The 18,785-nt window shown below is 48.9% G+C and overlaps 1 protein-coding gene across 2 annotated transcripts; it reads right to left on the bottom strand.

Annotated features, from left to right (window-relative positions):
• Window positions 1–3,005: 3,005 nt before the first annotated feature.
• DRC5 (dynein regulatory complex subunit 5) lies at window positions 3,006–14,155 on the bottom strand. Of its 2 annotated transcripts, XM_021550458.4 has the most exons (5): window positions 13,942–14,155; window positions 9,504–9,761; window positions 6,727–7,295; window positions 5,226–5,675; window positions 3,006–3,328 (listed from the first exon to the last, which is right to left on the bottom strand). In XM_021550458.4, the coding sequence occupies exons 2-5, from the start codon at window positions 9,685–9,687 to the stop codon at window positions 3,152–3,154; spliced, it is 1,380 nt and encodes a 459-aa protein (XP_021406133.3). In that variant the 5' UTR covers window positions 9,688–9,761; window positions 13,942–14,155; the 3' UTR covers window positions 3,006–3,151. The 2 variants fall into 2 exon arrangements, with proteins under 2 accessions (XP_021406133.3, XP_085431729.1); XM_085575603.1 differs by lacking the exon at window positions 13,942–14,155 and having other exon boundaries at window positions 9,504–9,835.
• Window positions 14,156–18,785: the final 4,630 nt, after the last annotated feature.

The following is an 18,785-nucleotide window of genomic DNA, read 5'->3' on the forward strand; positions in this document are numbered from 1 at the left end:
GTGGGTCCCCAGTGATTAGGAGAGTTTGTGTTAGTTATCTGTGTTTTGAGGCAGGAGTGCTTGGCACTATGTTTGAGAAGCGTGCTGTTTCCTCCTCACCCCACTGTGCTGTCCCACAGGCAAGGCACAGTACCCCCATTTTCAGGACCCTCTGTGTGTGAATCCCAGCCACCAGTGCCCTGGCTGACTGTGCAGAGGCCAGCAGGTACCAAACAGGCAGGGACAGCTCAGCCTAGACAAATACAGCTCCATGGGAGCAAAGGGAAGCTGAACATAGCAACCATTTCTGTGCACAGCCTCTGCTCTTCCTTGTGGCAGCCTGCTCCTCCTCCCCCAGTCGGTGCTCAAAATCAACCTGCCATCCTGTTTGTGACATATGCCAGTGTGACACCTTGCAAATCAATGCCTGGGTCTCTGTGAGCAGAAACTGCCAGGCTTGGGAAGCTGGCCACTGTCTCCTGCTGCCGTGTGCGCTCTGCTCAGAGCAGTGGAAGCTGGGCTTGCCATCTGCTGTGGGAAAGAGCCAGCTGGGTGCCCCTGCTCCGGCCTGATGGGACAGCCTGAGGGTGAGCCCTTGTGTCATTCCCCCTTCTTTACTGTCTGCCCACTCCTGCCTCTCAGCATCTCTCTGGCACAGACCCATGGGTGAGGGGATGTTCCCAGCTTGACTCTGCTGAGTGCTGCTGATGCTGCATTGGTAGGTGGTGGCAGTGCCCAAGCTTGTTCCCTCCTCCAGATGGAGGCCCGCAAGTGAGCCCCCCCTCCTCAGAACCTGCCAGTACTCCTTGGAGATAGATTTCATGGGAGAGTTAAGGTATTTGTTCTGGCCCTGCACTCAGCACAGAGTGACCAGCTAGTTACCCGCCCTGTGGTAGCTGGACCTGGAGCTGACAAGTGACCCACCAACAGCAGGAATGTTCACACTCCAACAATCTGCTGTTGCTGTCTGGCCAGTGTGTGTGGCATTTGAAATGGTTTCAGCCTTTGCAGACTGGCACATAGTTAGTTGACTGTTGGTCTCAGGTGTGGGCAAGTGCTGCAGGCTGCTTGGTTTGGACTTTGCTTTTTGGCCAAAAAAGCAAAGATGGGAGAGAGGGCAAAGAGTTCTCCAGGCAAGCGCTACCTGTCCGGGCATTCCTGCATGTGGCAGCCCAGGCGTGGGTTTGAAGGGTGATTAAGTGCTGTTAACAGTCTGAAGCTGTTAGCAGCAAAAAAAGCACTGAATATCCTGGAAAGCAAGTGAGAAGTTGTTCCGGCGATGGCATATTTTCCCAAGCCCTTTTCTTTCCATCCCTTGTCCTCACTGGCTCTGGTGACTAATTCCTCCTCATGTATCCGCTAGCATGTCTGCAGGATCTCATCACTGCCCACCAAGCATGAGCTTCCACTGTGCAACTGGCTGACCAGCTGCAGCCCTGTCCTTGGAGCTACAGGCAGGCTTGCCTAGGACCGGGCCACCCCCATTAAACCCCCACCCTTGCTGCTGGAGCTGTTGCTTCATCAGCCTGATGCTGATCTGGGTCTTTTCTGCTGTTTCTGAACATGAGTTCTCATCTCATTGAGGTGTGTCATCCAGTGAAAATATTTTGTAAATGCAAATAAAGATAATTAAGTATATTCAATACCTCGGTCTCGAGGATGGGAAACAAGGAGTGGGAGTCGCCCGGGTAGGGAGGTTTCACAGCTGCTACTGCTGGTTAGGAATTCTTCTGGATGTAGACCCTGGAGCATCCATCAATAGTTGGGAAGGGAGTTACACAAACCTGTGAGGGCTTGGGGCTGAGCCCTGTCAGCACCCCTGCTGTCGGGGCAGCCTCGCACTCCATCCTTTCTGATCTATATGGGCATGACACGGTGCAGGTAAAGGTCCTGTTGGCCAGGAGCCAGTGGCATGGTCAGTGTCTGTATCCATCAGACAGGGCAAGGCAGAAGCAGGTACGTGGTGAATAAATTATTTTGTGAACACTGGAAAACGGTTTTTACTTTCCAACTCTGTCAATATGATCTAGCTCTGTCTGTCTCTCTATATATGTACAAACAGTATATCACAATGTTGCCTTTTTTGTTGGAAATATCAAAGTACAAAGATTGTAAACCAAATCGGTGTAATAAAAGTTTCAGATGATTCACTGAGGTGGTTGCCAGCAGTGGGTCTGTGAGCACTGGTGTTGGGCAGGGCTGGGAGGCATGGGAAGCTCCTGCGTTGTTCAGAGGGTGGGAGGGGATGGAAGACAACCTACTTACTTAATTCCCTGATATCTCCTGAGCAGGGTGGTCAATTGACCAACTCACTCAAGTATGTGCCTTGTCCCATCCTCAGATGACTACAGACTAGAGCAAAAGGAAGCTGCTCCATTTTGCTCCAAGCCCAAGGAAGCTGCACTGTTTTCAAACTTGTGAGCTATGTGGGCCAGCAGTCCTGAAGGGACTCCTCTAGCTTGAAGTTATGCAAAATAGATTGTTTTAGACATATTTTTTGCATAGAAGAGCACTACTAGGTAAGTTAAGCATCTGGTTGTAAAGAGTTCACCTGTTGCAAAGTAGGCTAGCACTGATTTAAAGCAGAGCAACCCAAAGCAGGAAACCACGGTGGTGAGCCCTCTTGAGTTATTGAATTTATTTCTATTTACTTTTCACCACCCGTATCAGACTCCAGACAGATTTACTATAAGTTCGAATAGATTATTGAGCAGAGCAATAGCCAGAAAAAGGTGCCGAGGAACTAGAAACAACATTCCCTCAATCCTCTAGGCCTCTCACATCCTCCTCAGCAAAAACTTAAAGTTAAGTCTGGACTAGACCATTTAGGTGGCAGAGACTTCATCTTAGCTGCTTTACAAGTGAAACAATATTCAGTTGCCTAAACTAAGCTTGCTGCTGGAGCATATAAAAGCATCACAGGAGGTAAGATTTCAGGTGCAGTGAGAGAGAGGACTTAAAAGGCAGATTGCTCTGTGTTGCCACTACAGTGCCTTGAGATCAAATGTCTGTCTCCAATGAAGTCACAGGTTGGATGATAGGGGTCTGGGAAAGGCTGTAGTGGCAGCCACAAGTGAAGTGTTTTTCAGAAAAGCAAATAAAACCAAGACCCTGAAGTGAAGTGTTTCCAAGACTGCACACCCAAAGCTCATTGCTCCCTGGAGCACTTTATTCAGAGGGGTTCAGTGGTGGGGTGCTGCAGAGATCCCAGCCTCACCACTTCCTGATTGGCCCACACGATTTCGTGAATGAGGAAATCGGTCTCCTGGTCCACCTCTGCATGGCGGAGATCAAGCTTGGTCAAAGTCTTGTTGTTTGCCAGCCCTTTAAGCAGCTGCTTCCCACCATTCTGCAAAAGGATGAGAGGGGATGGTTAAAGGAGAACATGCAAAAGAGAAGTGTATTGCTCCTTTCCCCTCCTCCCCAGGGCAATTTCTGCTGCTGCCAGTGGGAGGTCCATGAGATGGTGCCAAAATGGATAAAGGCCTCCACCCAGGTCTGAAATGTTGCTCCCAGAAGTGCAGAGGAAGAGTGTAACCTTATACAGCTCTTTGTGACAAGACATATGCTAATGACTCCCTCTGGGTACCCAAGAGTTCTCAAATTCATGCTGGTTAATGACACACCTGGCAATTGTAACCTGAGAGAAGTCTGTTCCTCCCTGTCCCCCAATCCCAGTTTACTGCTGGTTGGGAACAAATGGTTTAGAGTGCTGTTCTTCATCTTGGCAGTTGTGAGAGCCCCAGAACTGGCAGTTTTCTGTCTGGGTGTAATTTCCCAGGCTGGTTTAGCTATCCTGAGAGAAATATCTCATGTAACTGAAGACCAGCCTTCATAAGACTGAAAATGTGATGTAGCCTTAGGAAGGCAACCCACTCTGAAGCATTTCTCCCTCATAAAGCACTGTATTTTGGGATGTGACAATTTGAACTTTTTTTCACTGTTGCTATTCCCTCCCAAGTATCAAATACACCTCCTGTCCCTTCTCCTCCATCCAGATGGACCCCTGATCCCAACATCCTGCCTTTTTGCCAAAAAGGGCAGAGCAAAAAGGACTGAGAAGAGATCTCTTTTTAATGGGTTACAGAGGTCAGAGTTGAATGTATCTCTGGCAAAACCCCCAATTTTCCCAAAGATAATACTACCAGCCACCTTTTGGGCTGCCATGGAACTTCACAAATGGGTAACAAGAAAGCTCATCAGAAGGAAGACACAAGCACAGAGATTATTATTTACTAAACAGAAATCCTTCTATCCTTTCCAACCTTTGCCCCCTTGTATCATTAAACTCAGATGGTTTTCCGCATCCAGGACCATAAAACTCAGAACTCACAAAAGGTTTTCTGCCATCAAATCCTTTTAAAACCCTTGTCAAACACATTGATGCCAATATTCCTGCCAGCAGGGACAGCTGGTCTTGCTGTCTCTTTATTTGACAGTGAGAATAATCGAGGCAGCACAGAAAGTTTAAAAGCCAGCATGATTGCTTTTGGCTGTCTAGTTTCAGATTTCTAAAGCTCTTTTTAATCAGTAAAAGAGAAGCAGTCTGGTTTGTGGGCATGTTGCATACTGCAGCTCTTAGGGATGTAGTAAGATCTGTGGATGCTCTTCTGTCTAGAAAATGTAAGCCTGTGTTTTAGGAGGCACTTACAAGCACACAGACATGACACTCCTGACCCACCGCACTGCTCCCGGGCCGCAGGGTGAGTTAAAGAAGCTCAACAACCAAGCCAATTTTCTAACAGTCTCCACTGAGCCTGTGATGTACAGGAGCAATTCTGGGAAGGGTGACACTATCTGTGTGCTGCTGAGTGACAGATGGCACAGCAGATCCAAAGCATGAAGGATATGCATGAGACCCTCATCTCGTGCTGCCTATCATTAATACGCGCATGTGCGAAGCATCTGTGATTTTTCCCAGACATGATTCCTGGTTTTCAGTTTCCTGGGGGGAAAATCCCTCTCTGCCCAAAAGCCCAAAGCCTCAAAGACTGATTCAGCCCTATGAACAGAGCAACAGAGCTAGATGTAACAAGTGAGGTAAATGCATGCTCATGCAGAGAAAGTGTCCTTTTCTTTCCTGACATCTGCTACAGTCTCTTCCTTGCTCACAACTGATTGTTATCATAGCAAGAATGCAAAATGAGGGATGTATTTGCCTCTGGGGCTTTGAGATAGGCTCAGGATCTGCTTTGCAAGCCCACCACACAGGGTCACAGACTGCAGGCAGAAGAGGCTACTCTTACCATCCCCAGGTGGTTGCATGAGAAGCTGATGCTCGTCAGACTGGTGTTCTGAGCCAGGACCTGGGAGAACACTGCTGCCGTTGGCTCTGACAGGTTATTGCTTCCCAGGTGGAGGGACTTCAGGCTGGCGTTGGTCAGCAGGGCACGGCCAATTGCCTCTCCACCTTTGTCCTCCACAAAGTTGAGGCGTAGATTCAGGGAGGTCAGAGTGGAGCTCTCAGCCAGGCCTTGAGCAAGAGCCTGAGCCCCCAGGTGACAGATCTGGTTGTTACACAGATTAAGTGTTTCTAATCTGCTGTGGCTGATCAGCTTGCCAAGAGCTTGTGCCCCATGGTCCCCGATGAGATTGTGGGACAAGTCCAGCTCCAACAAGGAAGGGTGATGCTGCAAGTTACGGGCCAGGAGCTTGATCTTGTCATCATCCACTTTGCTTTGTGTCAGCTTGAAAACCTGTGGGCATAAAAACCAGGGTCACTACAGCAGCCAATGCTTTGGACTGAGATTTGTACAAGATCATTACGGAGTTAAACCTATGGTCCACCAGACAGGATTCATCTCCCTTCACTTCAGACACCTTTAGCTAGCAGGCTCAAGTATGTGCTTTCCTAGTGGGCTGATACTTACAGCAAGCAGGTCATGCCGCTGATGTCCCATGCCTATTCTAGAGAAAAAGAGTTTGCCTCCTGGAAATGCCTGTTCCTCTCCTCTGACTGCACAAGATCTCTAACTGGGGGCTAAATTAAAGCAAGATAAAGCTGTCCAAATGTCTGCAGAACCCAGCCCAGATCACAGTTGAACCTGTCTGAATGACCATGTGCACCAGTGATAACTACAGTACAATGTCCTGTGTGCCTGGGATACTTAATAGCCACAAGAAAGGTAATTTCTCTTCCAGAAGCTGTATTTCCCAAAGCATGCCAATCTGTGTGGAATTCATCCAACTCACTCTGGCTCCACTCGGGATAGCAATGCCCACTGATGTCTTAGAGGGGCTGAGTATTTGCACTGCCATTGCCACAGAGCTAAAGATACGGTTAGATCTTAGGAGGAAAATCCCTCATTGCTCTAAAGCAAGTGTGAGTGTTTCCCCACTCTGTTCTCTGGGGTCTTTGCTCCTCTGGGAGAGACTGACATGCATTTACTGAACAAAACTACCAAAAACTCCTTATGAAAAATTCCCTCTGGACTTTTCTTCTCCTCCCTCCCAGAACTATATGAGGAGTTAAAACTGTGGAATGCTGCTGATTCTTATGCTACAGGCAACAAGTTTTGTGGGAGCAAATATTTTTCTCATTGATCCCCTGACAACCCATTCTAACAAAGACACAGCAGAACAAGATACTCAGCACTAAGCCAGCAGGCTAACATCTCTGCACTCTGTCAGAGTCTGTAACTTGCAAAAGGAAGGGTGGTACCAGCAAGCAAAACTGGTCCCTGTATTTCTAGCCATGTGCAATTTGGATCTAGCTGAGGCAGTAAGGTTCAGTTTGTGGTATATTACTTTCAAGTTACGGCACATCTTCACAGCAGCAGCCAAGTTGGAGCAGTCCAGCTCAGTGAAGTTAAAGAGGCTCCACTCAAAGTTCATGCCACAGCTCTTTACACCATAAATGAGATGAAGCTCTTCAAGGTGCGGGAGGGCAGTAATGACATCTTTCAGGTTGTAATGATGCATGTAGACCTCACCAATTTCAGCATCATCCTCTGTGTCAGAGAGGTCATTGCTCTCCTCCTTTTGATGCACCCACAAAGGTGGCAGGAACTGATTGATCTCCAGTTTCCGCACGTAGCTTTTGCAGAGCGGGATGAGCTCTAGCACCTGCTTGGGGTCTGTGATGTTAGGGATGGAGAACTTCAGAATGTTCTCCAGGTGACGTTCAAAGAACATCTGTTTCCAGCTGTCCCCATAGTTGGAGACGTCACACGCTTGCCAGCGCTCCATACAGCACCTCTTCCAGTACTCCTCATGGCTTACAATGTTGGCAGTCACAGTGAGTGGAAGGCTGGTGGAGAGCCTGTCCACCACCTTCTTTTGGTGCTCAGGCAGAAGATAGTTCAAAATAGGGTTCTCTGAAAGAGATAAAAAGAATGAGAAGTTGGTCTGGGCATAGGCACAATTGCTGGCACTATGGTTCTGCCCGGGTCCCCAGCTGTATGCCCATTCCCTCCCCTTTGCTGATATTGGCTCTCTCCTTGGTTGCCAGAAGCTGGAGCACAGAAATAAGTTGGCAGAACACATTTGTACATTTCCATATATGATTTCTAACTTTTACAATGAAACATTGGTGTAATCGGGTTTGCTCTCATAATATTTGGGAACTGTGCCAGAAACTGAGCTCCCCATTTAAACTTAGTCTGAATGCAGCTTATATTCAGGGCAGGAATTCTGCTCCTGAGAGAACTAATTCAGCCTTAAAGTGATGGTAGAGTTTGGCCTGCCATTTGCTGAACTTTCTCCCTTTTGGTTTCTAAGCATATTGAAGAACAGTATTTGAGAACAGTGTGCTTTTCATGCAGGTCCTTGTGCCTATTTATCTTAATTCAAGCATCAGTCTTACCTCAAATTAATTGCTGTTCCTTTTTGCTGAGGCACACTACTAGCTTTTAGGTCCATCTTGTTTAAATAAAAATTCTGTTTTCCAGGTACTTTTTCCCCTGAGTCTCTTTCCCAGTGCTTGCCCTAAGTCTCAGCTCTCTTCTCTGGTGGAAGTTCTCTGTGCCCAGAAATACCAGAGAAAAGCCACATGTACTCACACCATGAATATTTGGTTATGTGTACACAGTTGTGTTGAGTAACGTAAATCATCAGTGAAGAAACTTATCTGTGCATAGGAAATGAGATTATGAAACACAAAGTGGGATTAACTTTATAGTTCTCCTATTTCTGGGGCATTCCCTTCCTAAGGGCACTGATAGTTTTACCACAGCCTCTTCCTGGAGTCTATTTTCCAGTGTCCCACAGCTGAGACTGTGGTGACCTCTACAAAGCTCCATGACACAAGCAGAGGTGGGACACAGATGGGCAGGGCTGGGCTAGCTTCACTCAGGTTCACTCAGGCCCCACTGTGGGCAAGGTGCAGCCTCACAGCTCAGGTAACAGCATGAGGGTTCCCATGAAAACAAGCAAACTGCTTTTATGTGTGCACAGTGCAAGTCCAATGCATTTGGCATCAAACTGATCGGGCTGCTGGGACTGCAAGGTTGTCCCAGCTCATAGCCTCAAGTACCTTCAGCTCCTGGCATAAGGCAGCACTGAGCTTCTCTGTACTGTCTTACAGTCCCAGTGTGGACATAGCCTTAAAACTATCTTTGGTCTTTGCTGGCACTTCACTGAGTCAGCCAAAAAGACAGGCTCTTCTTTTCCCCCTCCCAGTCAGTTTTCAGATGAGACATGCTTCTTCTGTTTTGCTGTGTTTCATCAGTCCACCTGCTTCAAAAGCACATTCCGTGCCTGGGGCTATAACTTGTCACATCACCACCAAAAGCCATGGAGGAGGGCTGAGCCAATGAGTACAATACAGAGATGGTAGCTCGTCTGGGCAGGGAGCAATTCTGCATCTCTTTGTACAGCGTCCAATACAACAAGGCTCCATCCTCGAGCGCTACCCTAACGTCTGTATGAATCAAGAGCAGGAAACAGCAACTGCACAGCCCAGTCATGGCTGAGGTGAGTCCAGAAGAGCATGGATGGAAGATGTGGTAGAACAAGGTCACTACAGAGTCACATCCTGGAGTGCAGCCCAGAGGACTACAGCCATTCCTGCAGTGTACAAATGTGGGTCTCAGATACGGGCAAAGAGAGAAACTGAGAGTTTCTAGGCAGGCAGAAGCCTGGGAAAGAACTGGAGAAGAATGTAAATAATTCTTTATCTCTCTTGTTGTTCACATTGTTTATAGTTAAGTTCTATCACTGTGTGTCAAGCACTTCGCACCAATGGTGTCAATTGTTTTCACTTCAGGGCCAATGGAGTTGGTCCTCACAAAGCTCTGTATAAAAGAGCAGGGCATTTTGAATAAACCAGAGTTTTACTCTCAGCAGCCTTCTGATCAGAGTCTTCTCATTCCCGTCCTGCCTCTACAGCGACATACAAATACATACTTTTCAACTAAACAGTTTGTTTAACTGGCTTCCCAAGGGGATATTTCTCCCCATCTATTCCTTTGACAGGGCTGGGTGCCACACTGCCTTTCAGATGCATCTGCATGCCTTCTTGACCCTCTGCTCCCTGGGACTGACCCTCTCTCCATGTGTCCTAGAGTAAATGTGCTCCCACTTACTTTCAAAATTGTGTGCAATATGCTGGAGGCAGAGCTCAGTGAGGTGGGGCACAGTGACCAGGGACCAACTGAGATCCTCAGTGATGCAGCGGCGTGTGTAGAATGAGCCATCAGTGATGTTGGCCTGAGGTGGACATGGTGAGGGAATGGCTCTGCTCCCATCACCAGCTTCTGGCTGCTGCATCCTTGCTCAGGGCCTACTTCTCCTTCAGGAGAAGCAAGGGGAAACTTCCTTGACAGTCACTACTACGTGGTTACCTGCAAAATAAAAAGGCAGCTTTAGAAAGAAGCTAGCAATATTAATGGTCAGCTCACACTGCTCTCCTGTAACACACTTGCCCTTTGCCTGCCTCCTCTGCTTTGGACTGGAAGCACTGCAGCAAACAACTATTACTTAGCCTCATCTTTATACCCCTGCAAAGAGGTCTCTAGACACCACATGCAATAAGGAGATACTAATGTGGTGTTAATTCGGAGTGCTGTTCAAGAGGATGGACAGGAATTGATAGTTTACTGTCTTTTCCAATAAAAGTAATAGGGGAAACTGGCAGGGGCTAGGCCTAAAACAAAGGGTTCTTCACACAGGCTACAGCTGAACTGGGAAATTCCTTGCCACAGGATGCTGTGGATGTTAGGAGTCTGCAGACTCTAAGAAAAGTCCATGGAAGAGAAACTCTTTGAGAATGATGAACTACACGGAAGTCGTGTGGCTCAGTGTGAGCAGCTGAACACAGCTGGAGGTGGGGAGAGTGCTGGAGGATAGAACACACACTTGCATTGTTTTTCTACTTCTCTCCAGGTGTCTGCTTCTAGCCACTGTCAGAGATGGGTTTTTGGGCCAGACTGGTTTGAGCTGGTATGCCTGTTCTTATGACTCTCTAAAGACAGATGCTTTACAGATGAATACATTATAAGTGTGTTCTTTTCCTGCTTTTCTACATTATTCTCTGTCTGAACTCCTTCCAAACATCCATTAACTGATGAGATGGGTCAGATCTGATCAGACCACACTGAGCCTAAGCAGATATAAGCTAAAAGAACCAGCTTGAAAAAGAAGGAAGGATGCCTGGCCCTATTAACTTTCAGAGCTTTCCCAGACCGAAGTTTTCCATTTGCTGTTTCCTATTCCATCCTCAAGGCCAGCACTCTCAGAATCCCACATGTATGGTTATTGCCTGGAAATCCTAATAGTTCTCAAACCAGCCACTCTGAAAGAGGCAGAAAAGACACCAGGAACGTGTCTTTTCCACCTTGAGTTCTGGGTTGCACAAGAGCACCTAGGTCTGGTGAGCATCTCCCAGGGCATACAGACCTATGTTGATCCTTACTGGGGCTACTTGGACTTAATAGGGCTGCAGCACAGGTCTGGGAGGTTACAGGCTGCAGGACACCTAAAAGAAGCATGAGGCAGAGGTGGATGGCAATGTCAGAGGTGAGAACACCTTCCTACATGACCAAGAGGATATCTCAGGGCTGTGGTGGCCTTGCACCACCATACAGCCAAAGGATCCTGTGGAAGGATAATTGCCATCTAGTCTCTTTGGGCACCTGAAGGGTGGTTTGATCCCAACCAGCTCCTCCTTTGTGAGGGGAGTGACCCAGACAGTGGCCCCTAGATGAACCATTTTAGTCCTTATTTCCTGGCACAAGGTTGTGCCTTTCACCTCTGCCTTCCCAGCTCATGGTGCTTCTGCCATCTGCCAGCACTTCCTTCTCCCTGAAAGCTTTGGAGCTGACTTTGCTAGTGTTACTCCCTCTGCTCCTTCCCCTTCCAAAAGGCATATGAGGAAGGGCTGCAAAAGAAGGAAGAGAGGAGACCTGTGAAATGCTGAAGTAGAGAAGAGAGAAGCAAATGATTAATGCTGCAAATATGTCAGCAAAAGCTTTTTCAAATGCACTTGAGGCAAGCCTGAGAGGGATAGTCAGGAAAGGGTGGGGATGGCAGTGGCAGGGCATTCTCTGGCCCAAAGCAGGAGGATGAAGGTTGCCAAGGGCAGGGAAGCTGATTTCTTGGGAGGCAGTAGTGTACAGATGACAAAGGTAAAGGCTGATAAAAAAGGGAACATGATCTGATGAAGGGTGGAAGTGGAAAGAGAAGGAATGAGTGTTAGGCAGCTGTGAGAATACTGGGAATTCTTTCCCTGCAAAGGTCCTTGTGCCTAAGGAAGGTGCTATGATGATGGACCACCTTTCAAGGGGAAAAGAAGAGACCTGATTCTCCACAGCACACTGACCCATCTGAGACCCAACTCCTGGTGCTCGACGGACTTCCATGGAAGGGCAAAACACAGCTAGAAGGCAGTGAGGTGGCTGGGAAAATTATTTTCTCCTTGCTTGGTCCTTTGTCCTATTCAAAAAGCATCTGTATCATTTTGTTCCCCAGGCCAATCACAGCTGATTGGAGCTTCTGATGGCTTTCCTGACCTTTTGGAAACAATCATTAAAAGCCAGCTGTTGGGGAGAGCCGTGCAGCACTGGTGGCCTAGTATTATTTCCTGTCTGTTCCAGCAGATGATGGGATTGCCTGGTTACCGATGGCAGGTTGATTTTCAGAGGGTGGGTAACCCATGGCACATGCAGGGCTGTCAAATGGGCTCCAAGAGTCTGGGCAGGAGACACATCTGCCCTGAGGCAGAGCTACCCAGGCTGCTGAGAGGCTTTCCCTTGATCTGAGCCCCAGAGCAAGTCAGCTCAGCTGACTCCACCATGCCCACTTACCATTCACTACAAAGCAAACAGGAACAAGGCTGCAAAGCATCCAAATGAACCCCATGCCTGTAGTGCCAGGTCTGACCCTGAATCACTGCTCCAAATACATCCATTCCCACCACACCAGTGAGGTGAACACACCTGCCAGGTGCCCTTACTACCAGGGAAGGGCCTCCTTCACTGCTCACCCCCTCTGCCTCAGCTGTGGGAGCCTCACCCAGCCAGAGATGAGACTCTAAGCCACTTTCCAGAGCTGGGTTTGCTAAGCATGTATTTAAACACAGAGGTAGCGCCATAATTCACTATCAATAAACCAAGTCAACACTGTTAATGCACGCTCCTTCCCACCCACTCTACATAAACATCAATCACCTATCCTAAAAAGGTTTTATTAGACAATACAGAATGAACAGAGACATGTAGCAAATTTTCTGTTTTTGTCATTTAACACCCAGATTAGACTGAAAAGTAAATAATGCTTGAACTTCTTAAAAAAGTAAAGGAAATCACACTTCCCTTCCCCAGGAGGAACTGACAGAAATCTACTCACACAACCAAATTATGCTGCTACTAACATACTTTACAAACGTTATTCAGCTAAACCTGTCTTGATCTGGAAATAAAAGATTTTTGCTCTTTTCATTCACAACAAATCCCAGAGAGACAAAAAAAAAAAACCAAAAAAAAAAAAAAACAAAAAACAAACAAAAAAACCCCAACAAACAAACAAACAAACAAACAAACAAAAAAAACCCAAAAAAACAAACAAACAAAAAAAAAAACACCAAAAAGACCTGCACAGCAACTGGTGACCTTTGGCTGATGCTCCTACCAGAATTACAGAGATCCAAGAAATGGAACAACAGTAAACACTGTGCTTACTGGAGAGTTTGTAAGAGCAGGATAAATTATTTCTGAGGGTGGTTATGCCCCAGCCAAGATTGCATTTGCACTGAAGTTCTGTCTGCCCACTAATTGAGGAAGCTCTTATGCCACTGCAGCAGCACCCTGAAAATGCCAGTTGTTCTGCAGGTGTGCTGACCTTAATGCCTTTACCTGTAGTCCAGGCAAGTCATCCTGAGTCTGGCTAACACCGCTGTTCCCACCAACACCTGTGGGGACTTGCCATGCTCTGTGGCACTTTCAAAGGCTAATGCTAAATGTGCATTAGGATACTGTGTTGCAGGGTAAGTCTGGGCCTGCAACACAGTATCCTAATCCTAAACCTGCAATGGGCTCTGAGTTAAAAAAAAAAAAAAAAAAAAAAAAAAGTGCCAAATGAGAAATCTATTTAGCTTCAGATATAATGAAATTTGTCTGTAACGGGAGACTGGGCAGAGTGAGGCCAGCTGGCCATTTGGGAATTTGGTTAATGTCTCCACTGTAATCCTGGCGGTGAAGGGCCAAAACTGTGCTCCTGCATCTCTGTCAGCATGACCTGTGACGGGCCACCGCCCTAATCTCAGAAAAACAAAAGCCCTTTTGGAGGTGAGCAGTGCCCACCGCAGCCCCTCTGCCGTGCCAGCCCCAGAGGCTCGGAGAGGGGTCCCTTCCCCAGGGGGGCAAGGAGAACGCCTGGGTGCTGCTGACCGCCGCGGCCCCGCCAGCGCCTCCAGCCCAGCTCCGCGGGATGCCGGCCCTGCGCTCCCTCCTGCCAGCCAATCTCCTCTCCGGAGAGCCCGGGAGGGACGGGAACGCATCGGCGCGGCCGCCTCGGTGCGGGTCAGACCTGCGAGCCGCCGGGAAGGGCCCGGTCACGGGCGCTGGGCGTCCCCAGCCCCGGCCACGCCGAGCGGCACCGGGGCGAGAGACGCGCGGGGTCCCTCTCGACGCCTGGGCGCGGGGGATTCCGCTGCCGGCTCTGTCCCGCTGCTGCGGAGCAGGGAACGGAGCGGGACCGGGACCAGCCCGGCCCCTGCGCTCGCCGCCGCCGCTGTCGCCACGGACGCGGCCGTTGCTGGGGCGGGGCTCCCGCGGGTGCGACCCCCGGCCGGGCACGCGTGGGGCTCGTGGGGAGCCCGTGCCCGTCGCGCTGAGGGTTCGCGACCGGCTCCGAGCCAAGCCCTCGCAAGGCGCGGTGCCCCGCGGCCGCTCTCACGGGGCCTGCCCGCTGCCAGGGCGTGCGGGGCAGCGAGAAGCAGCAGGAAGGGAGAGGGACGGGATTTGGGATGGCGCTCCCCCGTCACCCCGCCCCGTGCGGCCGCTGAGAGTGAGTGCCGTGGTGAGGAGGAGCCCTCTCTTCGGCACACACGGAGGAGATGTGTGAGCTCACCACCATGCTCCACGGGTGCTGGGGAGGGAACATTTGCCCAAGTCCCGGACACCCTTGCGGCAACAGCAGCAGCTGCTGTGGCAATCACGGAAAGAACCGGGCAAGGGGTGCAATGCAAATGGTTTTGTACCAGTCAGTATTCAAAGGGTGAATACGTCGCTATCCTCAAGATACCCGTTTCCTTGCATGTTTGTATGGCTAAAGGTACGCTGCCTGTGCCCAAAGTGGGCTTGCTTCAAGGCCTCATATTTTGGGGCAAAATGACATCACAGGCAGGTCTGATGGGGGAGGAAAGCAAATCTGAGAACTCCACTGATAGCAAGATCTTGGTCCTTCTGCTGCAAACCTCAACCTGTTCGTTTTTCATTCTGCTGTTAAGCATCCTCTACAGAGGTGGGGAAAGACCAGAATCTTCATCAAGACACACATCATGCTGTGGAGTATAAAGAGTAAACAAGGGGATGAAAACATGCATCTCCTCTTTCCCATTTCTCAGATCTAAGTGTTGCAGTATTTGCCAGGGCATTTCCAGCCTGAGACAGGTTTTTCTTTCACTCCTTTGGAATGCTGATGTACTGGGCACAAGAGGACTGCAGCTAGCCTGTGCCCTGTGGGAGCATACATAACACTGGTGCCAGCTCTCATGATAGTCCTGCAAGTCCCATAATAGCTGGCAGTTTTAGGAAGCTGTGCTGACTTTCATATAAAATTTACCTCCTGGTCATGAAGAAGATGTTAAAAGCATGATCCCAGATCACCCTAAAGGCTCAGCAACAAAACAATAAATGCAAAGAGGCATAGATTTAAAAAAAAAGAATCAAGACCCTGAGGCTTCCTTAGTGAATTTCAAAGATGTAAAGTTAGACCTTGGCAGCAATGTACTTCTTTTTCTAGGTGTGTCCTGATTCTGTCACTCAGCTCCCCAGAAGACAGTGACACTGCCTGTGAGTCAAGCTGGTGTTCAGCACAGTGGGGTAGTCAGAAGGCTTGCAAAGCCCTTCACAAATGCTGGCCTCACACTGACCATATTACTCCTGGGAACACATCTCCAGGGCTTTTGAGACCTTGAAAAGCAGAAATGAGAGCAACATAAAGCCAGGGATATTTTCTCTTGCACTGATTTCCATGCATACATTTGGTCAGACTCCTAAATTGCAAAGGAGATAGCCAAACCAGATCCACAGAAATAGCACCCCTGAGTTACCTGCATAACAATGATCAATTTCTGAGCTGAGCCTTCAGCAAGCCATCAACACTGAAGTTTTCAGCCCACCTAATGGCTAATATAATGCAAATGTCATGTTTTGGAGACTTCACAGTCCAATGGAGTTCAGCTGTGTCTACCCAGTCATTGATTCCCAGAGACAACAGTGCTCAATATTGCAGTCAGTTGTCAAAATAGATGCAATCAGATATTGGATCATATGCTGAAAAGAAGTAGTGGCAGTCCAAAAAATAGCTGTGTTAACTCCTTCTGTACCTTAGCATTTATTTCCAGTGGGAAATGTAGACATTAGTGCTGTTCCCAGTGGGGTGTGCAGTGGCAGTTGCTCCTTAAATTCTGTGGAATAGGGATGCAGGGTAAAATATTGCATCCATTTCCATTCCCATCCCCACTGTTGACAGTTGAGAATGAGGATGAAGGAAGGTACTGCTTCCTGGCCCTAGTGACGGAAGTCCTACCAGCAGACTCCAGGTGCCCTCTGTATCCCTCCAGCTACCAGGTCTCAGATTTCCCCTAGACAGCACCTGTGATGGTGTTGTGCATAATCAGCTCTGCCAGCTTTGCCTGGAGTTGGAGGACAGTGTATCACAACAAAGAGAGTGGACAGGAGCCAGGTCCTGCAGTGTCTTGTGTGGGAGGAACACATCCCACAGGGTATCTTCTGCTGCTAATGTGAAGATTCAGGTGCTGTTCTGGAAACAAAGCTGTGGCTGTAGGGCGACAACCTTTTTTAGTGTCCCAGCATGATGTACTAGAAACATGATCCTCCCTGGCTTTGCCCAGGCACCAACACATCCTGCAGCCAAGCATTTCTCCTCTCCCTCTCAATCTCTCTCTCCCTCTCCTTCTCTCCAGTTACACCAGCACCAGCTGTCTCTTCAGGGATTTCAGGAACACATCTGGTGATCTTTCTGCCCGCAGCAAGTAGCAAGCTGTTTGTATGCAGTGGCAGCTGGAGGTAGAAGGAGTGAAAAAACCCCACGTGTCCTCCTGGTCAGTTCTGCTAGTGCATCTCCTGCAGCCTGCAGTGTCCTCACATCATAACACAATGGCTGGAAGTCACCACACCAGTCCAGGATATAATTTCATTTGAGTCCTGTGTTCCATGTGGGGCAGCCTCTCTAGCTGATGCCTGCAGCAAGGCAACCTCCATCTGTCAGATGTGGTTCATGTCTCCGTGGGGAAGAACCATGGACACAGCTGAAGGACAGGCTGGAGAGGAGCCTCTTGGTGTTTGATGTCCCCCTGACACCAAAGGGATTCATTAGGGTATGAGCCAGCGAGGTTTGTCCTCGGCACTAGTGCAGTCCTCTTTCATTAATGGCTTCTACCCTTTCAATGAGGAGCACTGAAAGTTGCCAAAACTGGGCACGACTCAGAAAATTGAGGATGCTGAGGAGCAGGGAATGGCTCCAAAGCTCTATTTCCAGGCCCTCCTCTGGCTGGCTCCCTGCAGCTTTTGCTGGAAAACACTGCTTACAAGCAGCCAGCAGCTCCTGGAGTCCTGGGGGAAGAAGCAAAACAAATTACATCCTGGAAGGAGGAAAATTGCCCCTGTACAGCCAGTGCTGAAGGATGGGGGAGCAGAATGCTCTCTGTGCTGCTGCTTTCCCAAAGCTTTCTGCTCTCCCTGGGTTGCGGCAGGAACCATGCAGCTGCTGACAGCTATTAATAGATGGGGAGAACGTGGGCTCTTTTTCCTACTGCTTCCTGGGATGAATGGTAATTACCCTTAATGAGACTGGATTTGGTTCTACCTCCTACCTTCCAGCCTCCTTGCCTGCACTGGCAGGGAGAGACCAGCCCATCTGCTGCCTGCACTGGCTCTGTGGGGAGCAGAGCTTGACAGCAGGAGTGGAGGCTCATCTCCCCATGCCATCCCACAGGCCTTGCTTGTGGATGCTGGGCACAGGGCAGGAGGCAGAGCCTGCCAGCTGACAGGCTGCAGCAGCTCCCTTCAGCCTGGCCTTTCCAGTGGCACACAGGTGCCCTGTGGGGGGTGAGGTAAATGATCCCACCACAGGCTGAGAGTGCAGCTGGCTTGGATGCTCTCTCTTTGAGTTTAATTAAAGAAACAAAACAGAGGAACAAATAATCAGGGAATCTGTCCTGTTGCTATGATTGGCATCCCCATCATCATGCATCACACCAAGATTTGTGAAAAGGGGTATCCTTCCTCTCTTGTTGGTGCAAAACCAGTCCCAGAATATTCCTGGACTTGGTCCCCATCTTCCACAGGGCACAGTCTAGCTGCCATAGGGTTAATCAGGATATGACCTGCACAAGTGAGATGGTTTTGTTCTCACACCACCGCGCCTCTGGCTTGAACTCTGAAGCAGGAAGGTTTCCTTCATTCTCGTTACTTCAAAAATACTGCATAAATAGTGCAGGAGTTTTTCTTCATCCGCTGGGAGGCTGTGCCTCCTAGGAATTACCTCCAAGTAGATGGATGCAAATGTTAAATCTTTCTTGTACATCCCAGACTCTGGCTGTGGGGCAGGATATCCTCTGCATTAGTGTTTGTCTAAGGTGCTTGGTAAGGCTGCACTTCACAACTCCACCTCTGTGCTGTCCTACCCATCTGGACAGCCACAGTGCCTCAAGGACTATACCACTCCCTGAAAACTTGGTTCAGCTTAGCAGCAGGTAACACTTTCCACCATGGGAACCCCCTCCCTTCACTGACCTTTGCCATTTTGCATTAGGGCAAGAGGTAAAAGGCTGCCCCATTTGTCAAGCTGAACTTCAGTTTATTTGCCTCTATATTTTCTTGACTGAATCAAAAACCTTCCTGCAGGCAGGATCTGTGATCTGTGGTCAGGCACCTACTGGTTCCCATTTGCAAACCCCTGCCTCCTTGCTTCTGGAGCCTTCTCTTTTTCCCTCTCTCTGAGATCCCTCCAACGTCAGACCAGAAGTTTCAAGTCCCTCTGCTGACTCCCACTCAGCCCTCGTGTTGCATCCAAGTGCCAGATGGCACTCTAGGATCGAGAAAGACCTGTGCCAGGCTCCCCTCCCTTTCTCTCCACCCTTCAATCTAGGGAAAAGAGACAGAGAAACAGCACTGCCAGATTTC

The sequence above is a fragment of the Lonchura striata genome, chromosome 3 (genome assembly GCF_050655825.1).
Source record: "Lonchura striata isolate lonStrDom1 chromosome 3, ASM5065582v1, whole genome shotgun sequence".
In the NCBI taxonomy this organism is placed as follows: domain Eukaryota; kingdom Metazoa; phylum Chordata; class Aves; order Passeriformes; family Estrildidae; genus Lonchura; species Lonchura striata.